This window comes from Garra rufa, chromosome 20 (assembly GCF_049309525.1).
Source record: "Garra rufa chromosome 20, GarRuf1.0, whole genome shotgun sequence".
NCBI lineage: Eukaryota > Metazoa > Chordata > Actinopteri > Cypriniformes > Cyprinidae > Garra > Garra rufa.
In genome coordinates, this window is record NC_133380.1 from 2668184 (window position 1) to 2693226 (window position 25043).

The 25043-nt window shown below is 32.4% G+C and overlaps 1 protein-coding gene across 1 annotated transcript in view; it reads left to right on the forward strand.

Annotated features, from left to right (window-relative positions):
- Nucleotides 1-5596: 5596 nt before the first annotated feature.
- The window catches only part of LOC141294285 (nidogen-1-like), a 63547-nt gene continuing 44100 nt past the window's right edge, over nucleotides 5597-25043 (forward strand). Inside the window, exon 1 of the mRNA XM_073826359.1 lies at nucleotides 5597-5937. Coding sequence (XP_073682460.1) covers nucleotides 5749-5937 — 189 coding nt within the window. The 5' untranslated portion in view covers nucleotides 5597-5748. The remainder of the gene's footprint in view (nucleotides 5938-25043) is intronic.

Below are 25043 nucleotides of genomic sequence, written 5' to 3' on the forward strand. Positions count from 1 at the left end.
ATTTTTTATGATTTAATTTTATTGTAATTTTATATTTCCATGATTTTATTCATTATAGTAAATGAACCTTTACTATGAGTTGTAAGTTTAAAAATACTTATTTTAATTGTTGTGTGTAATAAGTGTTTTATTTATTATTTTTATTTTATTTTAGGGTTTTTTATGTTTTTATTTTAAAATTAGTTTTACATTTTTTATTATTTAATTTTTATTTTTGTTTTCTTTTTTGCTTTGATTTTTGAAATTTTTTTTATTTACTTTATTACACATTTTTAATTTACTTTTAAAACTTTTTTAAATGTCAATCTAATACTTTACCCCAAAATCAAAAGAAAAAAGTGATTATTGAACATTTATTTTTTAAAGAACATAAAGAATTGTTAAACTTTTTTTATTTTTAAAAATGTATCTTATTTAAAAAATATATATATATATATATATGTTTTTATTTAAGATTTATTTCACATTTTTAATTTAATTTAATTTTCTAAATTTATTTTATTTGATAAGAAAACTTTTTTAATTTAATATTTTTTTATTTAATTTATTTCACATTTTTTATTTACCTTTTCATTTTGTTATCTTTTAATAATCTTTTTTTAAACTTTTTTAATTTTATTTATTGTATTAATTTTTTTATTTTTTATGTAAAATTTATTTCACATATTTAATTTACTTTTTCATTTTTTTTTAAATATTTTTTAATATTTTAAATGTCAATCTCATACTTCATCCCAAAATCAAAAGAAAAAAAAAGATTTTTGGAAATGTATTTTTTAAGAGCATTAAGAATTGTAAAACTTTTTTTATTTTGTTTAATTTAATTCATTTTATTAATAAAAAAATATTTAGAAATTATTTCACATATTTAATTAACCTTTTCATTTTTTTTTTTTTTAAATGTCAATCTTATACTTCATCTCAAATTCAAAACAAAAAAGTGATTTGCAAAAATGTATTTTAATAGCATTAAGAATTGTTAAATAAACTTGAGAGAAAACAGAATGAATGTTTTTTTTATTATTAATTTACATTATTAACATATTAATATAATCACATCAATCTCATTATTAACCTCAAAATGAAAAAATGAAATTTATTGTATAAATTTATAAATAGAATTATTAGAATTGATAATTAATTAATGAACAGGATTATAGAATTCCATCTCACAATACCTCAAAATCAAAACAATAATTTTCCACATTTATTTTTAATTGCATTAAAAATTCATGAATAGAATATTCTTATTCATTTTTATGGCAAAGCATCTTAATAGTCCTAAAATTTATTTTGCCGAATATTATTTAGTACTTATTTAATTTTTGTTGTAGGGTAACAAATTTACAACTGTTTGTAAAAAATGATGTTGCATGATTATGTCATGTGATTAATTGAATAAAATCACACTTCACCAGCAGAGGGCGATAATAAAGCATGAAAACTTCTTGTACAAACCTCAAGAAAAGCTCTCCTATCTTGTTTGATCTTGTTGAGCGGTTGCTGACAGTGAAGCAGATCTGTAAACAGATCAATAACTGTGAGTAAATGCAGATGTTACAGCTGGAATGCAGCGTTAGAGCAGTTATTGAAGCTTTACCTCAGTAGAAGCTGCTGAAAACTAGTTGTTGTGCAGAATATAGTGACTAAACAGGACATTCCTCTGCCTTCTCTCTCTCATTTGTCTGCAGATGTTTGCTTGTGAAACATAATTGTACCTGTGCGGAGAAACACACGACAGAGCTTTGCAAAACTAGATCGTATCAAATAGTTAACTATGTGCATGGAAACTGATCATCTCTGATCAATAAGAATTCATCAAAAGTCCATTTTACTGTGGCTCAAAAACTGTGTTTGCAGGCAAGAGTAGTTACTTAATAACTTCAGGTTTTTCAGTGAGTATAAGCATGTGTAAGTAGAATTATAGAACTAAAATTATTTGTTAATTTATTTTCATGTCATTCTAATAATTTACTTTAAAAAATTATTTGTTTAATTATTTAGGTTTATGTCTCTTTTGGAATAGAACTTAGTTGATACTTAAAAAAAAATTACTTTATTTTCACATTAATCAAATTAATTTACCTCAAAATCAAAACAAAGAAAATAATTTACTTTAAAATGAAAACTTTTATTTTTTTAAGGGATCAGTTAATTAATTAATAGAATTATAGAATTGATACTCTTCTAATAATGAAATTAATTAAAAGTAATAAATATTTACTTTGATATAATTTTCACATTAATCAAATTAATTTACCTCAAAATCAAAACAAAGAAAATAATTTACTTTAAAATAAAAACTTTTATTTTTTTTTAAGGGATCAGTTAGTTCATGAATAGAATTATAGAATTGATACGTTTCTAATAATGAAATTAATTAAAAGTAATAAATATTTACTTTGAAATCAAAACTGAAAAAGAAAAATCATGTTAATCTCATAATTTACCTCCAAAAAAGACTTTATAATTAATTTATAAGCATCAAGAATTCATAAATAGAATTATAGAATCGATACTTGCCTAACAGTAACATTTATTAAAAACTAATAAAATTATTTGGTAATGTATTTTATGCTGTTTTAATAATTTTTATGTTGTTTTTTTATACTCTTTTTTTATGTTGTTTTATGTTGTTTTAATAATTTTAATAAATTAATTTGGTAATGTATTTTATGTTGTTTTAATAATTTACTTTAAAATCAAAACTATATATTTTTTTATTGCTATAATTATTAATTAATTAATTAATTAATAATTTTTTTTAAGGACCACTGAGATGTTTGGGGGATGTCTGATACTCTTCTAATAATGAAATGAAAACTAATAAATATTTACTTTAAAATCAAAACTATAAAAATTTCACAATAATCTCATTATTTACCACAAAATCAAAACAAAAAAGACTTAAGACTTCAATAAATAATTGTCATATTTTATTTTTAAAGCATTAATAATTAATAGAATTATAGAATAACTTTATTTGTTAATTTATTTTCATGTCATTCTAATAATTAATTTTTTTTTATTATTATTTATTTTTTTAGGACCATTAAGATGTTTTGGATTGTGACATTTTCATGACAATTAAACAAATTCTTCATTTAATTCTTTAGGTTTATGTCTCTTTTGGAATAGAACTTAGTTGATACTTTTAAAAAAGTTAATTTATTTGAACATTAATCTCATAATTTACCTCAAAATCAAAACAAAGAAAATAATTTACTTTAAAATCAAAACGTTAACTCATGAATAGATTTATAGAACTGATACTCTTCTAATAATGAAAGTATAATGAAATTATTTAGAAATCACGTTAATCTCATAATTTACCTCCAAAAAAGACTTAATAATTAATTTATAAGCATTAAGAATTCATAAATAGAATTATAGAATCGATACTTGCTTAACAATAACATTTATTAAAAACTAATAAAATTATTTGTTAATTATTTTATGTCATTTTAATAATTTACTTTAAAATCTAAAATTTACAAAATAAAATATGTGTATATATATATATATAAAATTATTATTATTATTATTATTATTATTTTATTTTTTTAAGGACCATTAAGATGTTTGAGGGATGTCTGATACTCTTCTAATAATTACATTAAAACCAATAAATATTTACTATAAAATCAAAACTTCAAAAATGTCACATTATTCTTATAACTTACCTCAAAATAAAAAAAAGACTTAAGCCTTCAAGAAATAGTTGTCATAATTTATTTTTAAGAGTATTAATATTCAATAATAGAAATATAGAACTAAAATCATTTGTTAATTTATTTTCATTCCAACTATGCACATGGAAACTGATCATCTTTGCTCAATAAGAATTCATCCAAAATCAATTTAACTGTGGCTCAAAAACTGTGTTTGCAAGCAAGAGTAGTTACTTAATAACTTTAGGTTGTAAAGTGAGTATAAGCATGTGTAAGTGTAAATGGATGTCCCCTCAGAAGTACACTGACCCCTGAAGGCCCCCAGCTCTTAACTGAAGCCCCAGGCAGAGGCGGTTCACATCTGGACCAGGGTGGGGTGGACAGAGCTTTTTGTGTCTTCATAAATACGGTTTAAGCAGCAATGAAATCCAGAACAACTAGTATAGTATATTTTAAAAACAAATAAAAAAGCATAGTTCAATAAATTACAACTTTTATGAATTAAAAAAAGCATAAAAATGATAAATGGCGACAACTCTTGTTTTTGCAATATTTTCTGAGTTTAGTAAAAAAAAAAGAGCGCGCTGTTGCTATGGTTACCGCGCAGATTCAAGTACGCGTTTTGACGCATTTGTAAATAAAAAAAAAACAAAAAATGTCACTTGTACTTTTAATTACACCATTTTAGTATGGGTACTTATGATATTCTAACAAATCCAGCACATATTTTAACAGTAGGCTGTTTTTGTTGCAAACTGTTTAACAGTCTTTGAGTTGTTAAAGACTCAAACAAAAGACTTAAATTTATGTAGTTTCGAAATATAAATTCATAATAAAGTGATAAATGGTCATAGTTCTTATTTTTGCCGATGTAGAGTCCTATTATCGTAACTAAAGCCGCTGTGGCTATGGTTACCTCGCAGATTCACTTGTAAATTTTCCAAAAACATAGAAAATGTAGCTTTTAACTATTTAACATTTAATCAAACCACTTTAGTATGGTTCCTTATGTTAAGTCGAGTCATATCATCGTAACTAAAGTCGCTGTTGCTATGGTTACCACTAGCAATAAACAGGATAAAACAGTCTCTGAGGCAATGACATATATTTCTTATATTTGTGGAGATCTGGTCCTATTTTCATGACTAAATTCGCTGTTGCTATGGTTACCGCGAAACAGGACTGACTTAAGCGGCAGATTTAAGCAATAGTCTTTGATTTAAGTAAGTTTTGACATAAATTTTCTAAAAACGTAGAAAATGCCGCTCAATTTGTTTAATTAAACCACTTTAGTATAGGAACAAATCCAGCACATATTTTAACATGACGGTCTTTGATGATTAGACTCCTAGACAGAAGAGTCTTATCATAACTAAATTCGTTGTTGCTATGGTTACTGCGAAACTGGACTGACTTCAGCATTGAAATAGGTGTGTTGAAGCACATGTTTAAAAAACGTAAAAATACTTAATACGGTTCATTAAACCACTTTAATATGGGTACTTACGAACAAATCATATTTTAACAGTAGGTTTGGCAGTGTTTTTGTCGAAAAATGTTCGACAGTCTTTGATGGTTCTTTTGTTAAAGACTTATATAGAAGGCTTATATGTAGTTTTGAAATATAAATTCATAGTAAAGTGATAAATACTCATAATATTTTTTATTTATTGTCGACTTAGTGTAATATTTTCCTAACCGAAGTCGCTGTTGCTATGGTTACCCCTCAGGCAAACGCGATTTTGGCGCCAGATGAAAATAGTGCTCTGACAGACTTGTAAATGTTCTGAACGCAGAAAATATCTGTAATTAAATGACTTTATTACGGGTACTTAAGAACACCCCCACCCTACCTTTTGTTTTGACGGCCTTCGGGGGTTCAAATCTCCGCAGTGATGTAAATGATTTTCGAGGCTCCTCCACCTCCTCCGTGAACTCCGCCCTTCATGAACTCCTCCTCACACCTCTAGACTCATCACCGTTACTTCTGACCGGAGCTTTAACGGACAACACCGACCCCTCACCCATTACACGGACAATAAACGCACATATATGTGGAGTTTCTAAGGTTTTTATAATGTTTTTTCTGAGCAGCGTTGGGCTTCTGGCTCTGCTGGTGTCGGTCCAGTGTCTGAACCGGGAGCAGCTCTTCGATTATGGGATCCGGTTTGGCGACAAGGTTCTGGAATCTGGAACCGATTCGGTTGAAGAGCTCGAACTGGAGCAAACGCTCTTGTTCTTCAAAGGAAAGTTCGATAAAGTTTACGTGAGTAACTTCATTAGAAGCTTTTCCCTTTGTTTTTATTTTTTTATTCATAATTACAACGCGTTTTCCCTTAATATTTCCAATAATGATGTTTAAATTGGCAAATTATAATCTTACATAAAAGAACTTGATGTAATATATTCTGCTTATTGTGTAGTAGATTATTTCCAAAGTTTAAAAAAAGGACACAAATTCATTATTAGATTGAATGAATTAAGTGAAATAGTACAAATTGTCCTTAATAGATCCAAGAGGAATTGTATTGTTGGCGATGAAGTTTCGATATTTGCTTTTTTATCTGTTGATCTCTAAACTCTTTCTAGTCTACAAATCTACAAATCCAGTCTATGTAAGATGTCTGCCTCCCCGTCTCTCCTTCTTGGTCTTGAAAGTTATCTAGAGTAAAATCACTGGGGAGAGATGTAAATATTTACTTTAGGAGTCTTTCTTGATGTGGTTTTGTTATAAATGGGCTCATTAGTCTTGCATGTTTAGGTTCTGGAGGTTGATCAGAGATCTGCAGCTTTCTATTACTCTCTAGAAGTGTTTAACCAAGTTTACGCTCTTAAAAATAAAGTTTTAATTGGTATTGATGGTTCCATGAAGTTAACATATAGTGAATCCTTACAGTGACTTATTGAAATGTTCTTTACACAAAAGAACAATTAGTTCTTTTGAGAACTGTTCACTTACTTTTGGGTCCAAAGATGGTTGACAATACTGGAAAAAAGCAGCCTTTATTTTTAGGTAGTAGTGATTTTCAAACTAAATCTTTACAATAAAATAAGTAATTTTTAACTAAAATCTTTACCATGAAATAAGTAATATTCAAGTAAAATCTTTACCATTATAAAAGTAATTTTCAACCAAATTCTTTGCCATGAAATAAATAATTTTTAACTGAAATCTTTACCATGAAATAAGTTATTTTAAGCTGAAATCTTTACAATAAAATAAGTAATTTTCAGCTGAAATTTTTACAGTAAAATAAGTAATTTTCAATCAAAATCTTTACCATGTGTTAATGACTTTGTTGTATGTTTTTGTGATTCATTATTTATTTTCTTTGTTTTCATAATATTTGAATTTGGTGTTATTTCGTATAGCATTTAATTGCATTTATGTTATGGTAATGAGAAGTCTTTTATTGTGAAATATATTGGCGTGAACGGATATAGTGCGAGTACGCGCTAAACATTTGAGTACGGAACGAGACCCAGACGCACATGGTCATGGCCTCAAAGGTTTACGGTTCATAAGGAGTTTAGCTCCTGGTTTAAATGGAGAACAAGGTATTTTGACTTCTTGTTATCTTTATTTCTATTTTGTTTTATTGTAGCAAAATTATTTGTTTGCTGTTTGTGTGATTATCTAGTTATGTTTAAATGATGTGTTTGTTTATTTATTTGTGTTTGGTTTTGAAATGTTTGTCTTAAGGTTTACTAATTTTGTTGTTTGTTTGGTTTTTCTTTGTACAAGCTCTTACGTTGATCCTCAATCTGGTTACTTGATGGTGTACGGCATGAAGTGACGACTTATGTGACGGATGTGAATAAACTATGAGGATCATCAGTTGGAGAGTCGATTTTTTTTTTTATTGAACCAGGGAGCTACAGTAAGAGCTTGCCATCGTTGACCCGCGGTGCCGCTTCAAGGGACGCCATGGTTAGTGACGGAGCTTTAATGTCGGCGAACTCGGCGGCGCGCTCGGTGGAAACAGCTGCGAGTGCTCACTTGACGGATCAAGATTAAAGCGAACTTTCAGCGGATGATTGTACACCTCTACGGGCAGCAGATGGACTGAGTTAGTGGACTATTCGAGGGAAGATAACTGTTCCAATCATTGTTTGGTGGATCGCAGTGAGTACCAAAGACAATGAAACAAAGTTAATTTTTAAGGGACAAATCTTCTCTTGTTTGTTGAACGCGATTTAAAGATAAATGGACATTTGGTGCGCGTACAGTTCACCTGTTAATGGACTAACGTTAAAGTGTATCAAATATATTCGTTTTGCTTCAAGTGTAATGCCTCAGCATATGTGGCTAAAGTGGACTTGTGAGTAGTGTTACGTAATTTTAGTGGATTGTAAATGTAGGAAAATGTCAAAGTCAGATGCTGGTTCAAAAGGGGCAAATAGGCAAGTTGATAGCCAACACACAGAAACTCAAAGTGAAAGTGCACGTCGTTCAAAACGTATGCATGTTCCTACTGAAAAAATGTTAGCCTATCAGCAAGAAGAACGGCAAAAGAGAGAGAAAAAGATAGTATTTTTATATGATCAGTGGAAAGAAGATGCCCGTAATGCACGTGAGCATCTTAAGTTAGATGCGTCAGAAACTCAGCTGGCTATTTTAATTGATTCCCTGGAGACAGCTAAAAATAAGGTCCTTGGTGCTTATGATGAATTTAGGCAGCGTGTATCCCCAACTGTTGAGATGAGGAGAAAAATGGATGCATGTGAAGCAGTCACAGCTGATATTACTAAAATTGTTAATGAAAGAATAACGGGTATAGATGGAGATTTTGATGCAGTGAGAGAGAAAGGTCGTCTTCGCACTTTATTAACTCATCAGTATGCCCGCTCAATCTTTGGTTCGACTGTTTCACAAGTTAGTCAGGAAGCTAGTAAATCTAGTCATCGCTCTGTTGTATCAAACTTAGAAGCCAAGCGTGTAGATGCTGCAGCAGAAGTAGCAGCTAAACAAGCTGCATATAATGTTCTATTAGAAGAGACAAAGCAAAAAGAAAGAATAAAGCAGTTAGAGGAACAGCATAAAAAGGCTCTCGAAGTTGAGTTAAAAGAACTGGAGCGAATTCAAGCACAAAAGGATCTGAAAGCAGCTCAAGCTAAACTTGAAGTATATAATCAAGAAATTGAGAAAGAAAGGACTAATTCATCCAAAGATTGTAGTAGCGCAGAAGAATCAGAGTTTTCTCAAGTGAGTGTGCGAAAGAAACAAGAAATTCATCAAAATGTGCATCAAGAGCCAGCAAAGCTGTCAGTCAAGGCACCAGCGAACGACGTACATCATCTTGTTCAAGCGTTTCAAGATGGAATGACTATGAGCAAACTACCGGTTCCAGAGCCTCCTATCTTTACAGGTGACCCCATTCATTTTATTGAGTTTAAACAATCTTTTATGGTGCTCATTGATCAGAAAAGTCTTTCTTCTGCTGACAAGATGTTCTACCTTAAGAAGTATGTGAGTGGTCCTGCCAGAAAAGTCTTGGAAGGCACTTTCTTCAGAACGGATGATGAAGCCTATCAGGATGCGTGGAGTAAGTTGAATGGTCGTTATGGCCAGCCTTTTGTCATCCAAAAGGCCTTCAGAGAGAAGTTAACAAATTGGCCTAAAATCCATCCAAAAGATGCCATAGGACTCCAAACCTTTTCTGACTTTCTCAATGCTTGTCAGGGTGCCATGCCTCACGTTAAGGGTCTTCAAATTTTAAACGACTATCAAGAGAACCAGAAGCTTGTGCAAAAATTACCGGACTGGGCAATTAGCAGGTGGAATCGTCGAGTCACACAGTCTCTTATCGACGATCATGAGTATCCTACTTTCAAAGAATTTGCTATGTTTGTATATACTGAAGCGGAGATTGCCTGTAATCCAGTTACGTCCTTTCACGCTCTTCATAACTTAGAACACGCTAGTGAAAAGGTAAATCTAACAGAGACCAAGCGAAGCAGAGCTCGGGTTCTTATTACTCATTCAAACATAGAGAGTCAAAATGTGGTCAAATCTGTGAACAGAGCTCCATGTATGTTCTGTCAGAAGAGTAATCATCAACTCAATAACTGTTCCAATTTTCTCAGCAAACCGCTGGAAGAGCGACGAAGATATGTTCAGGAGAAGAGGCTTTGTTATGGATGTCTGAAGTCTGGTCACGGTGCGAAGGAGTGTCGTTGTCGTCTCATTTGTAATATCTGTAAGAGAAAGCATCCAACCAGTTTGCATGATAGTAACTTTGTGAAAATGGTGAAGACTTTATCTTCTGCAGTTCAAACCCAAAGCGATCTTGATGATACGATGAATGCAATGGCCTTGAATGTGGCTGGAGAAGATCACAATGTGCATACCTCCATGATTGTTCCAGTCTGGGTGTCTGTAAAGCAAAATCCAAGCCGTGAAAGGTTAGTATATGCACTACTGGATTCTCAGAGTGATACTACATTTGTTGAAAAAGGTGTGAGTGATGCTTTACAGGCAACAACGTTCCCAGTAAGATTGAAACTTACAACCATGCTTGGGAAAGATACAATCCTTCAAAGTGAGAGGGTATCAGGACTTCAGGTGAGAGCATATAAGTCCAGCATTTATATTGATTTGCCTCCTACTTATACCAAAGATTGCATACCAGCTAATCGTAGCCACATTCCTACTTCTAAAGTTGCTCAGAATTGGAATCATCTCGCGGTTATTGCTGACGAAATACCTCCATTACAGGACTGCGATGTCAGTCTATTAATAGGCTACAATTGTTCAAGATCAATGGCCCCCAGAGAAGTGATATTAGGAGGAGATGATGAACCGTATGCTATTCGGACAGATCTAGGATGGAGTATAGTCGGTTGTTCTTCGCCAAATTCTGATTTATCTGAAGTCAGCAGACTGTGTCACCGCACTGCAGTTAAGGAGCTTCCTCTGATCACACCAGCCAATGTGCTACGAGTCCTAGAAAGTGATTTTAAAGATATGGAAGAAGAGACCACAAAAGTATCTCAGGATGACATTAATTTTCTTGAAAAGTTGAAGCAAGGTATACAGAGAAATGTTCTTGGTCATTACCAAATGCCGCTTCCCTTCAAAGTAAGGCCCACTTTGCCAAACAACAGACGCCATGCTGCGATTAGACTTGATCATCTTAAAAGAAAAATGGCAAAGGATGAATCATATAAGAAACGTTACAGTGAGTTTATGAGTGAAATCTTTCAGAGAGAAGATGCTGAGGAAGTGCACGATGATGGCAAGAAAGGAGAAACATGGTACTTGCCACATCATGGTGTTTTTCATTCGAAGAAGGCAGACAAACTACGTGTAGTCTTCGATTGCTCTGCAAGGTATCAAGGTTGTTCCTTAAATGATCATCTACTTCAAGGTCCTGATCTGATAAATAGCTTACATGGCATCTTGATTCGATTCCGTCAACATCCTATTGCACTTATGTGTGACATAGAGAAAATGTATCATCAGTTTCACGTAGACAAGTCTGACAGAGATTTCTTGCGCTTCCTTTGGTGGAAGGATGGAAACATCCACCAACCAGTTTGCGAGTTTCGCATGAAAGTTCATCTATTTGGTGCTGCTTCATCCTCAGGGTGTGCAAACTACGGCTTGAAGCATCTTGCAACTGAAAACCGTGAGTTCTACCCATTAGGTTCACAGTTTGTGCTTAAAAATTTCTATGTAGATGATGGAGTAATTAGTGTTGAAGATGCGGACCAAGCTATCAAGGTTGCTGATGAGGCCCGAAAACTCTGTGCTATAGGTGGCTTACGGCTACATAAATTTGTGTCGAACAGCGAAACTGTGTTGGAAAGTATTCCTGCATCAGAAAGAAGCCCTGACTTGAAAAATCTTGATCTTGCATTTGATGAATTGCCTCTAGAACGAACACTTGGCATGCAATGGGAAAGAGAATCAGACCGCTTTAAGTTCAATGTTCACCTGAAAGATCAACCTGCCTCTCGGCGTGGCATATTGTCTACTGTTGCTTCTGTTTATGATCCCTTGGGACTTATAGCACCTGTGCTCTTAAGTGGAAAGAGAATATTGCAGGAAGTGTGTAAGCGTGGCAGTGGATGGGACGATCCTTTATCAGATGGACTACGTCTAAGGTGGGAGCGATGGAAACAAGACTTAAATGATCTGGTGAAAATAGACATACCGCGCACATATGTACCTTCGAACTTCGGGAAACCTGTTAAAGTTGAATTGCATCACTTTTCCGATGCTAGTACTCATGGATACGGTCAATGCTCCTATATTAGGCTTAAGAACGACAAAGGAGATATCCATTGTGCTATAGTGATGGCAAAATCAAGAGTTGCACCTCTCAAACTTACAACGGTCCCTAGATTGGAACTAGCTGCTGCAGTCATTTCTGTTGAAATGAGCAGTGTTCTCAAGAAAGAATTGGATTATACAGTTATTGAAGAGACGTTCTGGACGGATTCTAAAGTAGTGCTTGGATATATAAGCAATGAAGCGCGTAGATTTCACACTTTTGTTGCAAACAGAGTTCAAAGAATACGCAATGGTACAACTACTGAGCAGTGGAGGTATGTTCCAACGGAGGAAAATCCTGCTGACCATGCATCTAGGGGCCTAACTGTGAAGGAGCTTCTTGCCTCAAACTGGTTTGCTGGTCCGAAATTTCTGTGGGAGAAAGAGATGCCTGTACCGACAAAACCCAATATTGAGATTTTATTTGGGGATCCAGAAGTGAAAACCTTTTGTACTTTGAACACAAAGTGCATAGAAAGCTTTAACTTAGTTGATCGTCTTTCAAAATTTTCTTCTTGGTCAAAGGCAATCAGAGCAGTAGCACGTCTGTTAAGGAGAGCCAACAAAGATAAATCTGGTCATCTCAGCACTGTATCAGAGAGACAGAAGGCGGAACTTCGCATAATTAAATGTTTGCAGGAGAGTTTCTACAAGGATGAGTTGAGAGAAATAAAAGCGGGAAGAAACGTTTCGTCACACAGCGCATTGTATCCTCTTGACCCTTTTCTGGATGAAGATTGTGTACTTAGGGTGGGAGGAAGGCTTGGACGTTCAAGTTGCTTAGATTCCGTAATGCATCCTGTAATCATTCCAAAGAATCATCAGGTCGCACGAATGATCGTTGCTCACTTTCACGAAAAAGTTATGCATCAAGGAAAAGGATTCACCCTAAATGAGATAAGATCTAATGGTTTTTGGATCCTAGGAATCAGTAAAGTTGTGACATCCTATATTAGAAATTGTGTTATTTGTAGGAAGCACAGAAGGCCTGTTGAGGAACAGAAAATGGCTGATCTTCCTATAGAAAGAGTGGATCCATCACCTCCATTTATGTATACCGGCATGGATTGTTTCGGCCCATTTTTCATCAAGCAAGGACGAAGTATGCATAAAAGGTATGGCCTTCTTCTGACTTGCCTTTGCTCTCGTGCTGTGCACATCGAAATGCTTAACGATATGACAACGGACACCTTGATAAATGCTCTGCGCTGTTTCGTCGCCATAAGAGGCACTGTTCGACAACTAAGATCTGATCAGGGGAGTAATTTCATAGGAGCAAAAAATGAACTAAAGGTTGCACTTAAGGAAATGGACATCGAAAGAGTAACAACCTTCTTGTCAGGAAAACAATGCGAGTTTATCATGAATGCACCTCATGCAAGCCATGTTGGTGGCGTATGGGAACGCCAAATTAGAACAGTAAGATCCGTGCTAAATGCAATTCTTGTATCTCATCCCGGAACTTTGGATGATTCATCTTTAAGGGCCTTCCTATACGAAGCAATGGCTATTGTAAATAGTAGACCGCTAACTGTCGATTGTTTGAATGATCCCAAAAGTCTAAGACCAATCACTCCGAATCATTTACTCACATTAAAATCAGCTATCACTTTGCCTCCACCAGGTAAATTTGTTAAGGAAGATGTGTATGCACGGAAAAGGTGGAGACGTGTACAATTTTTAGCAGAGCAATTTTGGAGTCGTTGGCGTAAGGAATATCTTGTGAACATAGCTGCTCGACAAAAATGGAATGTGTCTAAAAGAAATCTTCAAGTCAATGATGTTGTAATGGTCAAAGAGGAAAATTTACCAAGAAGCGAATGGAAGCTTGGAAGGATACAGGAAGTCATTTTTAGTGGTGATGGACTTGTAAGAAGGGCTAAGATACTCCTAGGCGATTCAAAGCTTAATGCAAAGGGCAAGCGTGTAAATAAGCAGTCCATAATCGAAAGACCAGTGCAGAAACTTATTTTATTAATGGAGGGACATTGATGTTTTTATTGAAGTATTTCTCCTCAAGATGAAAGTCATTATGGGAAAACATTTTGAAATTTCTATGAGATGTATATTCGTATATCTTTTGTAAATTTGAGGTCATGTTTAAGAGGGAAAAAGGTGTGTGTGTATATATATTAAAAAATTGTAAATAACTTTAAAAAAAAAACAAAAAAAAAGGGACATAACTTTTAAAAGAAAAAAAAGAGAAAAAGGGGTTGAAAAAAGGGGTTTATAAATATAAAAATGTTTTATAGGAGGAAATCATTCGTGCTTGTGCTTTTAGAGTGAGATTTGCACTCTTGATTTGGTGGGAGTGTTAATGACTTTGTTGTATGTTTTTGTGATTCATTATTTATTTTCTTTGTTTTCATAATATTTGAATTTGGTGTTATTTCGTATAGCATTTAATTGCATTTATGTTATGGTAATGAGAAGTCTTTTATTGTGAAATATATTGGCGTGAACGGATATAGTGCGAGTACGCGCTAAACATTTGAGTACGGAACGAGACCCAGACGCACATGGTCATGGCCTCAAAGGTTTACGGTTCATAAGGAGTTTAGCTCCTGGTTTAAATGGAGAACAAGGTATTTTGACTTCTTGTTATCTTTATTTCTATTTTGTTTTATTGTAGCAAAATTATTTGTTTGCTGTTTGTGTGATTATCTAGTTATGTTTAAATGATGTGTTTGTTTATTTATTTGTGTTTGGTTTTGAAATGTTTGTCTTAAGGTTTACTAATTTTGTTGTTTGTTTGGTTTTTCTTTGTACAAGCTCTTACGTTGATCCTCAATCTGGTTACTTGATGGTGTACGGCATGAAGTGACGACTTATGTGACGGATGTGAATAAACTATGAGGATCATCAGTTGGAGAGTCGATTTTTTTTTTTATTGAACCAGGGAGCTACACCATGAAATAAATAATTTTCAACCAAAATCTTTACAATAAAATTACTAATTTTCAACTAAAATCTTTACCATGAAATAAGTAATTTTAAGCCGAAATCTTTACAATAAAATAGGTAATATTCAAGTAAAATCTTTACCATTATAAAAGTAATTGTCAGCCGAATTCTTTGCCATGAAATAAGTAATTTTCAACCGAAATTTTTACAATAAAATAAATAATTTTCAACCAAAATCTTTACCATGAAATAAATAATTTTTAACTGAAATCTTTACCATGAAATAAGTTATTTTAAGCCGAAATCTTCACAATAAAATAAGTAATTTTCCACCAAAAGCTTTGTTGAAATAAGTAAATTTCCACCAAAAACTTTACAATAAAATAAGTAATTTTCAACTAAAATCTTTACAATAAAATAAGTAATTTTCAGCCAAAATCTTTACCATGAAATAAATAATTTTTAACTGAAATCTTTACCATGAAATAAGTTATTTTAAGCCGAAATCTTTACAATAAAATAAGTAATTTTCAGCTGAAATTTTTACAGTAAAATAAGTAATTTTCAATCAAAATCTTTACCATGAAATAAATAATTTTCAACCAAAATCTTTACAATAAAATTACTAATTTTCAACTAAAATCTTTACCATGAAATAAGTAATTTTAAGCCGAAATCTTTACAATAAAATAGGTAATATTCAAGTAAAATCTTTACCATTATAAAAGTAATTGTCAGCCGAATTCTTTGCCATGAAATAAGTAATTTTCAACCGAAATTTTTACAATAAAATAAATAATTTTCAACCAAAATCTTTACCATGAAATAAATAATTTTTAACTGAAATCTTTACCATGAAATAAGTTATTTTAAGCCGAAATCTTCACAATAAAATAAGTAATTTTCCACCAAAAACTTTGTTGAAATAAGTTAATTTCCACCAAAAACTTTACAATAAAATAAGTAATTTTCAGCCAAAATCTTTACAATAAAATAAGTAATTTTCAGCCAAAATCTTTACAATAAAATAAATAATTTTCAACCGAAATCTTTACCATGAAATAAGTAATATTCAAGTAAAATCTTTACCATTATAAAAGTAATTGTCAACCAAATTCTTTGCCATGAAATAAATAATTTTTAACTGAAATCTTTACCATGAAATAAGTTATTTTAAGCCGAAACCTTTACAATAAAATAAGTAATTTTCAGCTGAAATTTTTACAATAAAATAAGTAATTTTCAATCAAAATCTTTACCATGAAATAAATAATTTTCAACCAAAATCTTTACAATAAAATTACTAATTTTCAACTAAAATCTTTACCATGAAATAAGTTATTTTAAGCCGAAATCTTTACAATAAAATAGATAATATTCAAGTAAAATCTTTACCATTATAAAAGTAATTGTCAGCCGAATTCTTTGCCATGAAATAAGTAATTTTCAACCAAAATCTTTACAATAAAATTACTAATTTTCAACTAAAATCTTTACCATGAAATAAGTAATTTTAAGCCGAAATCTTTACAATAAAATAAGTAATATTCAAGTAAAATCTTTACCATTATAAAAGTAATTGTCAGCCGAATTCTTTGCCATGAAATAAGTAATTTTCAACCGAAATTTTTACAATAAAATAAATAATTTTCAACCAAAATCTTTACCATGAAATAAATAATTTTTAACTGAAATATTTACCATGAAATAAGTTATTTTAAGCCGAAATCTTCACAATAAAATAAGTAATTTTCCACCAAAAACTTTGTTGAAATAAGTAAATTTCCATCAAAAACTTTACAATAAAATAAGTAATTTTCAGCCAAAATCTTTACAATAAAATGAAAAATTTTCAACCGAAATCTTTACCATGAAATCTTTACCAGATTTTTAAGAGAGTAGGACTTTTGCATGATATTTCCAATCACTGAGATGGTTTCACAGCTTTTTTCATTACAGATGCACCACCTTTCTACCAATGTTAACAATCAAACGTAAACTTCTGTTTTTCCAGCAGCTCAAAACGATAATTTTTTACTAATCATCTCAACAATCATTGGCTCCAATATACAAAATGCTTCTCACTTTAATTAATCAGCTTGGAAGCATTGACCAGAATGGTTAGCTAATATAATATTCAGTGTCTAGGATAGCGTCCAACTTATGATGACGTAGTACTCAAATCTGCTAGAGCAGTTGGTTTTTATATACTAAGTGTCTAGCGATATCTCACAACTTCCTTTTGGAATGATGTTTTCCATATGGCATGTCCACTGATAGCCAATGAATCCCTCCTTAAGTTTGGAGTGGGATGTTGGAGTGAACTCATGGGAATGTTCCTGTGATTGCAAATGGATCAGAAAACACTAGCTCTTAGAAACAGAAGTCAAGACGTTCTTTTGTACATCGTTCTCTAGACAGAAGTGCCATTGTATGTTGGATCAGTGATGGCCTTCTCGTTTTGTCTCCATGCATCGTTGACGTTTTGCCAGAGGCTTCAGTGTAGATCTGTGGTGACTTTGATGGCTCCAGCCCAGAGGTTTAAATAAGCACTTCCTCCTGTCCTGCTGTGGTCCATTCATTTCCAACAGCATTTACATTCCTGATGGACCGTCTCCAACAAAGGTTGCCATGTTACCTGGTTAGAACACAATAAAAAAGTAGGAGGAGCTCCCATTCCCATTCTAACTTCATTTAAGTTCAGGATTAGTTCAGGATTGTGAGGTACAGCTCAGATGGTTTTCTTCTAGACCTTGGTTTTAGACTGGACGTCAACAACAAAAGCTATAGAAAGCGTTTTGACCTTCTAGGAGCTACATGTTTAAATGACTTAGACATTGACAATATGACCAAAATCTTTTCTATGATTTAAGTGATTTTCAACCAAAATCTTTACTATGACAACAGTAACTTTCAACCAAAATCTCTACCATGATACAAGTCATTTTTAGCCAAAATCTTTACAGTAAAATAAGTAATTTTCAACCAAAATCTTTACAGTAAAATAAGTAATTTTCAACCAAAATCTTTAACCAAAATCTTCTGAGTAAATTAAGTAATTTTCAACCAAAATCTTTACAGTAAACTAAGTAATTTTCAACCAAAATCTTCAGAGTAAAATATGTAATTTTCAACCAAAATCTTTACAGTAAATTAAGTAATTTTCAGTCAAAGTTTTTACTGTAAAATACGTAATTTTCAACCAAAATCTTTACAGTAAAATAAGTCATTTTCAGCCAAAGTTTTTATAGTAAAATAAGCAGTTTTCAACCAAAATCTTCACAGTAAAATAAGCAATTTTCCACTAAAATCTTCACAGTAAAATAAGTAATTTTCAGCCAAAATCTTTACAGTAAAATAAGCAGTTTTCAACCAAAATCTTTACAGTAAAATAAGCAGTTTTCAACCAAAATCTTTACCCTAAAACTTTTAATTTTCAACCAAAATCTTTACCATAAACTAAGTATTTTCAATCAAAATCTTTAGCGTGAAATAAGTATTTTAAACCAAATTCTTTACCAAGAAAAAAGTAATTTCAACCAAATTCTTTACCAAGAAATAAGTCATTTTCAACCAAAATCTTTACCAACAAATAAGTAATTTTTAACCAAACTGTTTTTGATAATAGTTTTCAACTAAATATTTACCATGACATAAGTAATTCAACCACAGTAAGTAATTCCATCATGTTATAATAATTCTGCCTGAAACCAGAGAAACTACTAATTAAAATAAAAGCCGTGCATTATATTTCTCAACAGTGTTGTTTAAATGACTAGATTTCACTTAAACTTGTGTCAAAACCCAGTCAAAAATGACCAGCCTTTTAAAAATTGCGTGTACATCTCTTATTATTCTCATATTATCACCAAATATTGGATTCAGTCATTTTAGGAGCCATTTACCAATGGTGTGTGTAAGCACCTATTGTATCTGTTAAAGCTCTTCTTCATCTTCCACTTGTAAGTCTTATGAAAATTGGCACACAGATAGAGGACAGACTGAACATTAACCACACCAAATTTGGAGTCTCTACCTCAATCCCTCTAGCGCCACCAACTGTCCAAATTTGCACCCACTTTTATGCTAAAAACGTTTGAACTCTACAATTATTTTTTTTTCTGTTTTATTTTTCTGTTTTTCTGACTTTTTTAGTTGAGAAGTCTTGCCGTAGGGAAATCTGTCAGTAGCAGGCAGAGCTTTACAACTCTATAGGGTTTAATTTCCGCTTTGTTTTCGGGATTTCCTCAGAGGAATTCGAGCGATGCAATAGACGCGATCTGTTTCTTCTTTAACTTCTTGTTTGTTTCCCGTACTCCTGCCGTCCGGGTCGAGATTGTGTCACTCGTCCAGGTGGCTTTGATATCTCCTGGCCTCCCTGAGGCGATGCATGTAGACCGGCCCTCCTCCCGCTGTGAGGAGCAGCTGCAAGGGCTGATGGGGGTTGATTAGTGAGGTCAGCGCTCGGATCTGTGCTCATTTTACAGCCTATCTTCTATGAAGCCAAGAGTTATCATCTTTAATTTCTGTATCGATGTGAGACAAGCTGAAGTTTAACAGCGGATCTTAACCTTTACGACTCTAAAACCCTCCATTATTCACAGTAATATTGAAGAGCCAATGCTTATAGTTTCTGTTAATTAATTAAATAGCACAATTGTTCTGATTTTTGTCGCAACAAGTTTTAAGAGCTGAAGTTTGTGAGTTTTTTGTAAGTTTTATAAGCTGAATGTTGACTTTTTCAGTTATTTGTGATTTATTGAATATTTAAAATTTATTTTTTACTCACATTTTTTCCAATATGATAAGAATATGCAATATTTTTGTCTTGCAATATGCAAAACTATCCAAAGTTTTAATTGCAATATCCAAAAAGATTTTTTTTTGTAAGAATATTTGACTTGCAATATGCAATAATCCCAGTCTTTTTTTTAATTTGCGTAACTTTTTCAGTCATTTGTGATTTATTGAATATTTTAATATGCAAGACTAAGTTTTTTATTGCAGTATGCAAGAAGATGCAAGGTTTTTTGTAATATGCAAGAATATATACAGATTGTTACTGCAAAAATATGCAGTTTTTTGTCTTGCAACATGCAAGAATGCCAGTTTTTTTTTTATTTGCTTGACTTTTTCAGTCATTTGTGATTTATTGAATATTAAAAAAAAAAGAATTTACTCACAATTTTTACACTGAATAAAATTTGCAATATTTAAAGATAAGAATATGCAATATGTTTGTCTTGTAATATGCAAGACCATCCAAAGTTTTTTTATTGCAATATGCAAGGAGATGCAAAGGTTTTTTTTTGCAATATGAAAGAATTTGCAAAAATGTTATATTGCAAAATGCAAGAATATGGTAGGATTATATTGCAAAGTTAAAAAAATATGTGAATTAATTTTTTTGCAATATGCAAGAATATGGCAAGTTTTATGGCGATATGCAAGAATTTGCAATGTTTGTATTGCAATATGCAAGAATATACTTTCAAATGCCTCTAAATAACAGCAGAATCTATTGTGTAATTTGAGACTTGTGTGAATTATTTCGACTCTTAGAAACAGAGACGTCTTCCATAAGATCACTTGACGAAACTGCAAATGACCCAAGAGAACTGTGTTAATCCTTTAAACGTTTGTTTCAGCTGTCAGACTCTACACATCTCCATCACTCTTGAGTCAATACCTAATGTTTATTGGTCTTCAGTCACTCATGCATGCATCTCTTTAGGATAAAAGCACGGTTATCGGGCCTTCAGGGTTTTTCTAAGCACTTTTGGTGCTTGAACGGTTTTGAAAAACATTACTTTGAACTTTAAAGCCTGTTGTTGCTACAGGAAATGCATAGGATTGAAATGGTTTCAATCTTGTGTTTTAATAGCTGTATCAGACTCGTGCATGTCGGGTTAGTGGCTCAACAACCAGCAGATGCCGAACACCATTGTGTGGGTTTGATTTTGACACTTTGGTGTAAAGAGCGTCCGCGGTTATTTGAGGTTCAAGATCCTGGGAAGCCCGTCTGGGTTTTGTAACAGAACTATTGTGCTTTGTTAATTCTTTGTTTGTTTGCCATTATTGCTTGATCTTTTACATTTGAACCCAAGCAGTAAGGAATCGGAGGAGACCTTCTTCTCACTCGTTTTGTGGCTCCCCTGTAGTTTTTACTTTAAATAGTTGCCAGAAACTCAATCAAATATATGATTTTTTTTGTGCAATATGCAAGAATATGGCAAGTTTTATTGCAGCATTTGAAAATATGTAAAGTTTTTGTGCAATATGCAAGAATATGGCAAGCTTTTTGGAAAATGCAAGAATATGCATTTGTATTGCAATATGCAAGAATATGCTATTTTCGTCTTGCAATATACAATAATTTGCAATGTTTTTATTGCAATATGTAAGAATATGCAACATTTTTATTGCAAAATTCGAAAATATGTAAAGTTGTTGTGCAATATGCAAGAATATGGCAAGTTTTTTAGAAAATGCAAGAATATGCAACATTTTTATATTGCAAAATGCAAGAATATGCAGTGTTTTTGTCTTGCAATGTGCACAAATTTGCAATGTTTTATTGCAATATGCAAGAATATGTAACTTTTTAAATTTCAGTATGCAAGAATATGGTGAATTGTTATTGCACACTTCAAAAATATGTGAAATGTTTGTGCAGTATGCAAGAAAATTAGTTTTTTTGGAATATGCAAGAATATGGCAGGTTTTTCATTGCAGTATACACAAATATGCCAAGGCTGTTGCTTTTTTTTCTTTTTTGCATTATGCAAGAATATGCATTTGTATTGCAATATGCAAGAATATGTTACATTTATTGCAATATGTAAGAATATGCATCATTTATTGCAATATGCAAGAATATGCAACTTTTTAAATTGCAGTATGCAAGAATATGGCAAGTTTTTCATTCCAGTATACAAAATATGCCAAGGTTGTTGCTTTTTTTTTCTTTTTTTGCATTATGCAAGAATATGCATTTGTATTGCAATATGTAAGAATATGCATCATTTATTGCAATGTGCACAAATATGCAACATTTTAAATTGCAAAATGCAAGAAAATGTAGTGTTTTTGTCTTGCAATATACAAGAATTTGCAATGTTTTTATTGCAATATGTAAGAACATGCAACATTTTATATTGCGATATGCAAGAATATGCAACTCTTCAAATTGCAGTATGCAAGAATATGCATTTTTATTGTGATATGCAAGAATATGGCGAGGTTTTATTACAAAAAAATAAATATGTAGTGGTTTTGGTGCTTGAACGGTTTTGAAAAACATTACTTTGAACTTAAAAGCCTGTTGTTGCTACAGGAAATGCATTGGATTGAAATGGTTTCAATCTTGTGTTTTAATAGCTGTATCAGACTCGTGCATGTCGGGTTAGTGGCTCAACAACCAGCAGATGCCGAACACCATTGTGTGGGTTTGATTTTGTCACTTTGGTGTAAAGAGCGTCCTCTGTTATTTGAGGTTCAAGATCCTGGGAAGCCCGTCTGGGTTTTGTATCAGAACTATTGTGCTTAGGGCTGCACGATTTGGAGAAAAAATCTAATTGCGATTTTTCTGATCAAAATTGCGATTTGCGATTTAAAATGCGATTTACTACTATTTCATAAAAGAGCTACAGGTTTGATATGGTGGTTTTAACAGAAACAAAGAAAGACCAAGCATAATCACAAAGTATGCTACACTGTTCTACTGTTTATTTAAAACCTCTTAAACATTGTTGCCTTTTTTAAAATAAAGTTGTCAGTTATCATGACAAATTAAGAAAATAACTACAGTATCTTAAATAAAATAAAATAAAATTAACAATTAAAATTATATAATAAAATATTATTAAAATCTTAAACTTTTAGGAATCCAAACACACTGTAAACAATTTTACATCAGTAAAACACTGATGATAACCTACATTAAGAGACACTTTGTTGGGAAGTTGAGCCGCTGCTCCCGCTCATCTTTTCCAAATGGCGTTAACGTTATTTGCTCAGTACATGCAGTAGAGACCTGCACTCCTACGGGAGTATAGCGGGACCCGACGCAACCGACTGCGGCGCGGGACAAAACTTGGTGGACGAGTGCGGCTGTTCGGGACGCGGGAAAATAAAATGATTCGCGGGATCCCCGCAAAATAGAAATATCTAAAAAGCAAAATATTGTTATTCATCTATTGCACAAAAGCAGCAAGAACAACTAGTATACAACTTACAGCTATTATCAGTAAACACAAGGATAGGCAGTCATCAGAGGTGTTTAAGTTAGAATCCACTCACTGCTAAAACATTCTTGCACAGTGCTGAATATTGCGTGCTCGCGAATTAAAACACACGAAGTGTAGACATTGTGAAAGATTCATCGTGCATAATATTCATTGTGTTAGAGCTTTATGAGATCGCAAATGAACTGAGATGTCAACTTTAGCTTTGTCTGCTTGCATTCTGCTCTGGATACACACAGTAGCTCATGATTGCTCTTAATTCTGTTAAGAATAACAGTGGTTTGTGAATGTTGATGCTTAGCCTCTATAACAAATATTTTATCGGGGACGTTTATGCTGGGGTTTTGTGAAACTTACGAGATGTTACAAAACTGTTTCATGTAAATTCAATTGATGTACTGAAAAAAACTATATAGGTTACTTTTATGCGGGCAGGAGCGGGACAAAACATGAATGTCGAGGTAGGAACGGACCGAGATAAACATATTTCTGCGGAGGCGGGACTGAAAAATACGTCCCGTGCATGTCTCTACATGCAGTGTTAAAATGCCCCCTATTGGTTAAACTCTGCATCAAACGTAATATAAGCATGAAGACGTAATATGCACTTGAAGTGACCTGTCAAAAACGACTTATATGCTTGTTACCACATTTGATAATAAATCGAAATAATCGCAGCTCTTGCGATTTGAAAATCGCACCCTTTCAAATCGCGATTTCGGTTTAAAAACGATTAATCGTGCAGCCCTAATTGTGCTTTGTTAATTCTTTGTTTGTTTGCCATTATTGCTTGATCTTTTACATTTGAACCCAAGCAGTAAGAGTTTGGAGGAGACCTTCTTCTCACACGTTTTGCGGCTCCCCTGTAGTTTTACTTTAAATAGTTGCCAGAAACTCGTTAAGGAAAAGCTTTTACACACACAAACACGTTGAGTTTAAATGACACAACACCGTTTGAAGTGTGAAGGCATTTGACTGTAACAAGCACCATCACCATTAGAAGAGAACGATCACAGAAAATCATCGCTGGTTGTTTTAGGCGTCAAGGATGATGATGATAATGTGGTGTCTGTTCCTGCTGAAAAAAAGATAATAATGTGCAGTTTTTCAGAACAGACAGTGATTTAACTCAAGGTCAGCTAAAAGAGTCACAAACTATTGATTCTCACTTGTATGAATTATTACTAAACAAAGCAAAACTTAAGCTTGCTATTTAAAACCACTGCCTTTATAAGAAGGTTTTTACAATTGTTTACAAGCAGATCTGTTTTAATGCTTTATTGATCCCTTTATTGATTTTTGCTGGAAACTGTAATTGCTAACATTGCTTTTGTGCCTTAAACAGTTTTATTGCAATATGCAAAAATATGCAACATTTTTATTGCAATAAGCAGGAATATGTTTTATTGCAATATGCAAGAAGATGCAACATTTTTATATTGCAAAATACAAGAATATGCTACGTTTTAAATTGCAGTATGCAAGAATATGCATTTTTATTGCAATAAGCAGGAATATGTTTTTTTGTAATATGCAATAATTTGCAACATTTTTATATTGCATAATGCAAGAATATGCAGATTTTTAAATTGCAGTATGCAAGAATATGGTGAGTTTTTATTGAAATATGCAAGGGTATGCAACATTTTATATTGCAATATGCAAGAATGTGGCGAGTTTTTATTGCAACATGCAAGAATATGCAACATTTTATTTTTCAATATGCAAGAATATGCATTTTTATTGCAATAAACAAAAAAAATCAAGTTTTTATTGTAATATGCAATAATTTGCAACATTTGATTGCATAATGCAAGAATACGCAGATTTTTAAATTGCAGTATGCAAGAATATGCAACATTTTATTGGAATATGCAAGAGTATGCAACATTTTATATTGCAATACACAAGAAGATGGCGAGTTTTTATTTCAATATGCAAGAA